This window comes from Echiichthys vipera (genome assembly GCF_963691815.1).
Source record: "Echiichthys vipera genome assembly, chromosome: 13".
NCBI lineage: Eukaryota > Metazoa > Chordata > Actinopteri > Perciformes > Trachinidae > Echiichthys > Echiichthys vipera.
In genome coordinates this window covers 24,658,876-24,669,244 of record NC_139838.1, presented here as the reverse complement: position 1 = coordinate 24,669,244, position 10,369 = coordinate 24,658,876, and the positions used below count along the sequence as shown (strand labels likewise).

At 43.6% G+C, this 10,369-nt stretch overlaps 1 protein-coding gene across 1 annotated transcript in view; it reads right to left on the bottom strand.

The window, feature by feature from the left end:
• pkhd1l1.1 (PKHD1 like 1, tandem duplicate 1) overlaps window positions 1-10,369 on the bottom strand; it is a gene marked incomplete at both ends in the record, with an annotated part of 64,171 nt that overhangs the window by 27,355 nt on the left and 26,447 nt on the right. The window contains 11 exon segments of the mRNA XM_083925219.1: window positions 119-268; window positions 514-762; window positions 2,029-2,657; window positions 2,659-2,996; window positions 4,131-4,330; window positions 5,119-5,292; window positions 5,949-6,131; window positions 6,453-6,557; window positions 7,767-7,909; window positions 8,948-9,140; window positions 9,852-9,981. Coding sequence (XP_083781345.1) covers window positions 119-268; window positions 514-762; window positions 2,029-2,657; window positions 2,659-2,996; window positions 4,131-4,330; window positions 5,119-5,292; window positions 5,949-6,131; window positions 6,453-6,557; window positions 7,767-7,909; window positions 8,948-9,140; window positions 9,852-9,981 — 2,494 coding nt within the window.

The following is a 10,369-nucleotide window of genomic DNA, read 5'->3' as shown; positions in this document are numbered from 1 at the left end:
CATTTAAATGGACTTATAAGGTTCTGAATCCTTCTTCAGACCAACAAACAAATGAATTTCCTTATTGTTATATTGATTTAATCTGAGTTTATTATCCTGCTGTTGAAACTAAACGTACCGTTGATGGATGGAGACAGGCAGTGCAGGCGGGATGACGTGGACATATCTCTGTCGACCTCACACTCCTCCCCGCAGATGGTCACAGTGGATTGGTGCGGGTCAAACCCAGAGCCCTGCACCGACAGGAGAGCGCCGCCCCCAAAACCGCCTGAATCACAGAAGAGGGAACTTAATCAGGAGGTTTATTGAAACTTGAACGTTGATTTATTGCAGCAGCAAAGAAAACACGGATTGCAAAGATAAAGATAAAAGATGCAATAGAGGATTAAACATTGCTTTACTCTGAAAGATTAAAAAAAATGGCAGATTTGAAGACAGGATGTCTTCTTTAATTCCTTCTCCTTATTTTTCTCTTGAGCAATCAACAAGAAACGGATCCTTTAGTCTGCTTACCCTCGTTGGGCTGCACGCCGCTCAGAGTCAGCTCATACGTGAACATGGCGGTTGACTGGGCGTAACCTTTGACCTGGTGATGCAGCGTGACCGGGTACGTCCCCCCCGGGTTGTCCCCCGCGGTGCACTGAACCTGTGTATCGGACACTGAGGACACGGCACAGGGCACGTGGTTTACGGTGACGTTGACGTGCTGAGAGTCGTCGCCGAATCCTGAACCTGCCAGTGTGATGACCGCACCGCTCGGCCCTGTGGGAAATAAACAGAGGGCTGATGAGAGGAAGGTCTCACAGAACTGGATGGAAATAATATGGACTTGGTAAACGGACTTGTACTTATATAGCGCCTATCTAGTCTTCTGACTACTCAAGGCGCTTCACAGTGTCTGTCACATTCACCCATTCACACAGACATTCACACTGATGGTAGTGAACATCTACAGACCATCTAATCTGATCTAACCATTCACACCACACTGACACACCCATGCGCAGCACGAGGACAATTTGGGGTTCAGTGTCTTGCTCAAGGACACTTCGACATGTGGACCGGGGGGAGATGGGGATCGAACCACCAATCTCTCGAACAGAGGACGACCTACTCTTCCACCAAGCCACAGCTGATTCTATTATGTTATATCAACATAATAAAATCATAGAAAATGTGACGTTTCTAAACAGACAGAGAAGTACGGGTAAAAATCATCAAAAGTTCATTGTGGTGACACCGTGGGGTTTCATGAAGCTATAGAACTTGAAACAAGTCGTGATCTACTTTTTTGCATAAAGCTGAGAATAATATACCCGCAGACAAATGGGGGATGTTTATCTTTACTACGTAAGAAGTGAGAAGTGAACTGTGAGAGAGTCACAACAGTGGCTGTTTCCATCCTCCATGGTTATCTATTCAACTGTAGTTGACAACGAGGCTGCACGAGATAAGGAAAATATGCAATCTGTGCTAATATTGCTGAATACCACGATGACGATATGAATAAAACATATTTAGGTGTTCTCCCTTTCTGCTTGTTCTCTGCAGAAATACAACAAATTGCTTGTTGGATTAAAAAACTGAGAGGAAATTGTCCAATATTCTTCGTTTGATTGAACAAATTAAACATTCAATTCAACACAAAAGGTTTCTACTGATTCTCTATTTCAGCTAACTAAAAAAATGTGTTTATTGTGCAAGTTGATATCGTAATTACAATAAAATTCTGGACCTAATCATATATCTAACAACCAAAATCTTTATATATGGAGGTCCCTGAAGCAAATTGGGTGTATAAATTTAGTGGTCCTGGACATAAAAAGGTCAAGAATCGCTGTTCTAGATTACTTTTTGGAGTAAAAATGGAATTATAAATAGCAGTCAAAGGTTACAAAATGGTTCACGCACACACACACGTTTTTCAAGGGTGATTTAGGAATCAAAAAATCCCAAATGAGCTACAAACTCTCCTCCGGACCTGTATTCTTGTTACTATGACTACAGGAGGCAGAGCACCATAATTACCGGTGGTGGGGCTGATGGAGCTGACGACAGGAGTGTGATCTGCAGAGTAGGTGAAGTTAAGAGGAGGATACTGCTCCGAAAAGACCTGGATGTCGACGGTGACCCTCCCCGCGCTGTGAGGAGGCGTCATGCAGCGAAGCAAACCCGGTGTCACCTCCTGAATCCTGCAGGCCGTGCCGTCGACTGTCACGCTGGTGTTCCCCGGAACGAAGCCGTTTCCAGTTAAGACAAGAGGGGTTCCTCCTGCCAGGCTGCCCACATCCGGGCTGAGGGAGGCCTGGGCCATGCTGGTGAGGGTGACAGAACCAGATGCGAGGCCTTTGCTTCTCACAATCACTGTGATTGGGTGGACACCTGCAGGCAGAGCACTGACACTCAGCGTAATGTTGCCGTCATTCACATCGGTGACATCGAGCTCTGAGCTGCCGGCAAAGACCACCACGTCACCCGCGCTGCTGCCAAACCCTGACCCAGAGACGGTGACAGTGGTTGGACTGCTGATGCTGTCGGGGGAAACACTGGAGACCGCAGGAGTGACGGAGGAAGAGTATATGAAGGAGCAGTCTGAATGACAGGAGCTCTGGATGCTGCCCATGTGGAAGACGGCATCACCAGTGTGTGGCGTAGAAGGTGTCACAGGTGATGTATGTGTAATTGACATGCACAACAGAGCACGCCACGCTGGCTACAGTCACTTGTCCTGCAGAGAAGCCCGAGCCGTGGATGGAGAGGCGTGTGTGGCCGGTGGTGCTGCCGATAGAAGGCGACACTGAGTCGACCACAGGCAGGACCACGAAACGGCGGTCGAGCTCGTTTTGTATGGCGATGACGGCGCTGCCGATGTTGTTGACTCTGACGGCCACAGAGAGAGGGACGCCGATTGGGAGGTGGCTTGCGCGGCTGAGACGGCAGTAGATCTCAGAGTCAGAGCTGTTGATCACATGACAGGACTCATCCCCCACTGTCACCTGCAGGACACAGAGACACCAGCGTCCGTCACAACACGCAAATCATGTTCACGCATTCAGAAACGTGAAACACACAGTTTAACTGCAGACACAGTGATGACGAAGCATCTGGAGTGGAAGGATAAGGTGCAAACACAGTGTGAGGTGATGACAGATTAACTAACAGAACAAACTGAACATGTCATCAGCACACACAAACGTGCACAGCAAAGACTCTACATCATACGCAGACTGAAATCACTGTCTGTGGCCCCCCACCTACTCCTCTACAAAAGCATCATCCAACCCATCCTCACGCACTGTTCCCCCTGCTCTATCACCCCTCACAGCAGCTCAGATAATCAAGCTCCCCATCCTCAGCCTCACAGAAACAAATGACCTGGCTATCATACGCCTTGCACGTGTGATAGTCAGCAGCCTGGATCGTCCCCTGAACACACACTTCACTACTCCCATCTGGCCGCAGATACAGGGAGTTAGATTGTAGAAAAGCTAATATTAAAAGAAGTTTTGTCCCCTCAGCGATCAAAGCGCTAAACGAAAATATGTAGATCATGGCTATGGGCTGTCTATATGTCTATATGTTGCTCTGGGGATATGTGGGAGGTGGGGCTATCTGTTATTTGTGGGGAGAGGGTGTGTTTCTGTGTATGATGTCCATGTGTTGTGCCTTTTTTTAATGTATGCTGCCATGGAAAAGAGAACTGACTTGTGTGAAAACGATTATCCCCTTGGGGACAATACAGAACCTAACCTAACCCTGTATATTTTACTCATTATTAACTGTATTATTATTGTAAAGTGTGATTATTTCATCTAACATTCAGACTACTGGCAAAGCTGCTGACAAAAAATGTTAATTTCTGCCAAAAACCAAACAAAAAAACAACAAAAACACACAGAGAGATGATATTGACGTTGTAAAATATTATTTCACAACTAAATACTTTTAGTATTGTTGTGCTGAACAACACTACTGTATGTGATCTCCAGTACATTAATTCAGTGAAGGGCAATAGTCAGTGGATATCAGTTTATATCAGTTTAATTGTCATTAACAACATAAAGAGTCAGTGACCAAATGATTCAACAATTCAATATATTAAATATATGAAGCCTATAAACGTGGCTAACCTCATTAGCACAGGCGGTGTCGCTGAGGCCGCTGCCCTGGATGTGGATGACCTGGTGGTACGATCCATGGTTGGGAGAGATGGAGTGGACTGTGGGGGTGGAGCAGGCGGAGGCGCTGAAAGAAAGGCCGTTTGAGGTCGTGTTGGGGCAGTGTGGGGTGGCGACGCACTGTGGGGCCGATCTGGAGACACGAGGTGAACCTGAAGGGGAAACAGTTCAGTTGTTGATCGGTTGTGAACTTGGAAATTATTTTAACTTGGACTGAATAAAGCAGCATACCTCCTACAGTATTTCTATCAAGAACTCACTGACAGAGAAACAGCCAATCACAGTTTGATGAAACATGACATCACCCATAGCAACAGGGTCAACCTGCCCTCACACTGTCCGTCCGTACCGTGCCCCGTGCTTTAGGGTACTTGCCCCCCCCTCCCTCTCCCCCCGCGGACCAGGCCCGTTTGTACTCACACTACCTGGGCCTCGACGCGAATGCTTCCTGCTGCCTATACGTCATCACGCCGTAACACGTCACACGCATTGATTGAAGTCATCACGAGGCGCCATTGTTTTAAATGTCCGTACGTAAAATTACGTCAGAACCGTCGTAGGCCTCGTGCCCATACACGTGCGCACGCTCCTGCTCGTACATGTGCAAACGGTCCGTGGTCGGCAATCGGAGCGCTCCTAGGCGCGGTACGGTTGCACTCACGGTCAAACGAACTAGACTTTAGGTGTGGAACGTGTTTGGGCACTGTACGGATGGACAGTGTGAGTGCGCCCTTAGCTTTAGACTTCAGTTAGGAACCCATATTGCTATTAAGGAGTCTTCTTTTGGGCAGTTCAAATGTTTTGTGAAAACATTCCTGACTTGATCTTCTTAAATAAAATTACACCTGTACTTTGACCAGTTGTAGAAAGATCCATAGATCCGTAAGTATAACCAAGCTGCTGCTGACTGACAGCGCGTCATCCACATCTTTACATTCACCTCCTATCACGAGTTCGGCCTCCACGCCTCCCACTTTGACGGACACCTCTCTGCTCTTGGCCTTCTGAGCCTCGACTTTCACGACTCCCTGCAGAGTCTTGGATTTGGCGTCATCTACGTAGCCGCTGCTGTAGTAATACACACCAGGCTCAGTGAAGCGGTAGCTGTAAAACCCTGAGGAGAGCGAGAGAAAGGGATGAACATACGTGACGATTAAATCACGAAGCATTCTTGGACACAGTGAACGACACATCACATGTCCCACAATACATTCCTCATGTCAAGTATAGCAGACACATACAGGCAAGAGATTAGATCATGTGTTTACATTTCAAGTGATAAAAAAATCAGACTAAAACTGAACCATCAACTTTTTTATCTCACTGGTAGAATAAAAGACATGATGCAAGAAAGTCTGAGTTGCAACTACAGCTATTTCTCTCATTTTACCTTCATTCATGCATAAAATCTACAACTATATATATTTGTGCAGGGCTGGGTGATATGATAATATAAAAATGTCTATTGTTTATATTTTCCATGTTGAAAAAAACAGCAGCTGAACTGTTTTACGGCATTTACATAATTTGGACGATGCTTTGTGTTCTGATCCGTGCATGTCAGGTTCATTTTGCACTAAAGTTCTTTATAAAAATAGAAAATACCAGAAAACATGCACTATCGTGTTAATACAGTATATCATTATTGAGCTATGAAAGGATTTGGCAGTAACGCCCAGCCTTAATTTATCATCCATCTATCCTAATACTGTTGACCTAGAGGAATTGTGCTTTTCCCTTCTGTTCAGGATGACTGACTCATTGTTCTACCTTTGGGGGTCTTTGTGTCTCCGCTCTTCATCGGTCCACTGGGGGTGGTGCCACTCGGGGTGGAAACACTGAAGACCAGATACCCGACATCCTGAAAGGGCTGCGCCTCCCAACGCCACATTACTGTGTCTCCGACCTGCACCGTCAGTGCGGCAGGACTCCATGCGTACCCGACTCCAAAAGCTGGTTCACACAGATAAAAGTAAAGTTAGACTGACAGTTGGAAAAACACACGCGGGAACGATGTCCTTGTGTGAGGTTCAGTCACATGTCATTTTAATTCCTCACAAATCCCACTCTAAACGTGGCTAATTATGGAAAAATGGCGGTCGAACTGGTTTGGAAACACACTGTACAATGAAACAGTTTCTAGGCGCAGTCACATTAATCCACAGGTGACAGCTTCCTAGCTCGCAGCACTTTCCAGTCACTTAATCCTCTCTCCGTTTAGCCTACTCAGATTTAATTTGACACCTGCAGAAAGGATTGGAAAGGTAAACCTACTGTGGTGGGATCCCTGACTGGTGACGACGTGGGTCTTCTCGTCCGACTGCATAACACACTGCAGCTCGTTCTTTGAGGCGACCTTCACTTCGCACACAGTGTCTCCTGTCACATCACACAAAGAAAGAAATGTTTAAAAACATATTTGAAACCTGTTGAGAGCAGTACCTCCTTTCCATGTTTGCACTTATAGATTACTGTAGTTTCCCCTTTAACCAACACAATACAACGTACATACAGCACTTAATTAGTCCACGCAGGCAACGTGATCTGGGGTTAAACAGGAAACAGACATTTATAAGCAAAGGAGCTGATTTAGGCAATGTTAGGATGATTGCTTTAAAAATTAATAAATAATAACCCACTGCACAATGTGACGCCGGAGTGACCTATTTATGTACGTATACGTATAACGTATATGTCATTTTTGGACGTCAAATTACAGTCCACGTCCTTTTTTGAAGCTTACCAGACGTGCAGTGTTGACGTCAGTGGGGCCTCTGTGTAAGAGCTATTTGTAGTCCAAATGCGGACGTCTCTTCAACATCAAATATAGACTCATTTTAGACTATTTTTATAATAATAATAATAATAACATGGCGTGAAGTGTCTTGGCCAAGGACACAACAATCATTACAAAAGGTAGGGCAGGCCAGGGATCGAACATGGAACTGCATTTCCAAATAAAAGAAACAGATAAATGCATAAATACATAACTTGATTGGTCAAAATAACCCAGTTAAAGAAAAACAGATAAATGCAAGAATACATAAATGCATAATTACATAACTTCATTATTCAAAATAACCCATTTAAACAAAAACAGATAAAAGCAAAAATACATAAATGCAGTTAAAGAAAAACAGAAAAATGTAGAATAACAAAAAAAACACACCATCTACATTTCTTGAACCTGTCCTAGAGTCAAAAAAATGTGCCCAGTTCAAAGGTCAAATGATGAACGACGATATGACGTCCAACATGGGTCATGGTCCAAATAGTGGACGTAGTTTAGACGATGAATAGATGTCCAGAATTGGTCATGGACCAACGGACCCAATAAAGACAGGATCTGCACGTTTACCCGACGTCCCATGTTCAGTGGGAAAACTCATGATAAAATAACGATCAAAATAAATAAAGAAGTCCTCCACATGGCATTTAAATATTCGTTTTTTCAAGTTTTTTGTGACCACTATCAATAAAATCTGATGTTTGTTTTAAAAATCTGATGATTTTGAATGGCTGATGGCAGAGATTGTTGCCGTGGTAATAATGAGTCTATTTGAAACTGCCAGGTTGCTCGTTTCTCACCAAAGGAGACTTTGTTGTCAGAGGTGTTGTTGCTGAAACCAAATCCAGACACAGTCATCCTGGTTCCTCCCATCAAAGAGCCGAACTGCGGGGAGACGCCGTCCACTTCCAGGACGTATTCAATGGTGGCGTTCACTCCGTCGCTATGAAACAAACCAAAGAAGACAAGAGTCCAATTAAAGTCATGAATTAAACACATTTTCTGGCTTTGTGAGCAACACTGATCACGTGATTTCATCTGTTTTATCAACTGTTTTATCAACTGACTTTTAATGATCATTTATTTTATCATTATAAATATGATCATTAGTGTCATTAGTTGTTTTATGAAATATAAACAGGATAAGGAGGATTTACTTAACAAATCAGTGGATCTGCTCATAATTCTCATTCTCTTTAAACATTATCTATTTGAACTAGTGTCCGACCTCATTATGCGTTTAGTGGTTTTTATGTTTTATGGATCGATTGTGTTCCTAATGTCTTCTTTATCCATTTTGAAAGTTAAAGTTTCTTCTTGTCAGACAAGTTAGTTGTATGGTAAGGATGTCCTCTTACCTTTTCTTAGCTGACAGTTTCTATGTTTTATGTTTTATATCTTATTAAAGGATCCCCATTAGCTTATGCTATAGCAGTTCGCTAGTCTTCCTGGGGTCCGTATTCCAACAGGTAATACTAAATACAGTCCTACAACAACTTTAACAGTGCAAATACATTACAAAATGCACCACAAAATACCGTACAAACCTGCGAAACATAGTGAATTTGACTTAGTAAACAAATAAATAAAAACAATACCGCTTTAACCAGATCATTCATTGTAACCCTGGACATCATCATCTATACAAACTGATGTCCATTCAAACAAACAAACATAAAGAATAAACAAATTAAACCTCTTTTTGAGGGATATTCAGCTTTTTTCCTTTCAAGTGGTGATTCAAATGGTGACTGGCTTTAAATTGTAGATGAATTTAATTGCATGTTTATGAATGTAATGATAGTTTATTGTGTAATGTGATCTGTATTGTATGCCTAGAGAGATTGGGTGATTGTCATGGGAACAGTTATCAAGGTTCACGTGACGCGTTTTTCATGAGCGTGACAGAGTTCACAGTCGGTGATAAGATCAGGGCTCTTTCACTCGGTATGAAACAAAATGTCCTTCACTGTGGGCGTACCTTGTCAGGGGGTAGCCTTTGTTTTCAATCTGCACTTGTACTTCGTGCATTCCAGGCGGCAGCACGGGGAGACGACACGCGATGCTCGTCGCCGTCCACTCCGTGATCACGCACTTCTTCCCGCCTACCAACACCTCGTTGCCATTGTCTGGACCGCCCAGGTTCGAGCCCTGGATGTCGAGAAGTTCACGCTCTACACAAAAGGGAGTTATAAAAGGAAACGTCAACAGATGCTTTCCACGGGGGCGCTTCTGTCACACGAGTGTCAAGATAATTAACACTTGTCACTCGATTAATTCCTCTTAAGTACCACAGATTGTCCTACATAGTAACAGATACTCTTGGCATCTGCAGGCTTCTGTGTTGTTTTTACATAATTACATGGGGAAGATCGTGCTCAGATTCTCAAGGTGAGCTTAGAGGGCAAAAATAGAGATAACCTGCAAGTCAGCATTACACCAGAACAGAAGTAATGAGGTGACAGAGATGACAAAAGGTTTCAGCACTCCTTCAAGCACCTGGTGACAGTCACACGTCAACACTGAACAGTAAAGCCAGAATTTTGCGTAACCAATCTTCCCTTCAGACTCACGTACTGTATAATTAGATTGATATGCTTTGTTCCTTAACATCAGAGGCAGCTTGAGAAAACATTGGGCCTCGTTCACTGACCGTTCTTCAGGAGAAACGTCTTCTTCAAACCCGTTCACACAGTTTTTTCTGACGTTCACCAGTGTTTTTTTCTTAAGTAAGAACAGAATTATTTTCCTAACAAAGCATAGGGACAATTTACGTTTGTGTCCTTTGCCTTAATCGAATTTCTATCGCCCCTTCAGGACACAACAAATCCTCCCTGTGGAACTCCTTGTCTTATAAAAGTCCCCAAAAATGAATCTCAACCCACCAAGCACAGTGGTATAGCTGGGACTCAGGCCTGAGATCTGGGCTGTGAGGCCAGTGTCGTAGGTGAAGGAGCTGCTGGCTGTCTGAGTCATGTTTCCAATCGTCACCGTGACGCTCTGCGATCCTGTCCCCTGAAATAATAAATAATATAAACATGTATTTATTAACATATAAGTAAAATAGGTGCCTTTTGCTAATGCTCTTTGCGAGGCTGGAGCATTAAGACAAAGTGAAAAAGAAAAAACCTTTTCAAAGATGAAACAACACAATCTTCCAGTTACAAATGAAAAGTTGAATCAATGTTCAATAAAACACTTTTGGAGTTTTGTTGCTAGCGCCCTGGTTGGACCAGTTGGTGTGATCTGAACCGTCTCTGGTTTACCGTGGCCCTGAGGGGCAAATGACAGCGCAAATTCAAAATTACAACGACAAATTCAAAATGACAACGACAAATTCAAAATTGCAACGACAAATTCAAAATTACAATAACATTAACTTTTACCGGAAAGGGTAGGGCCC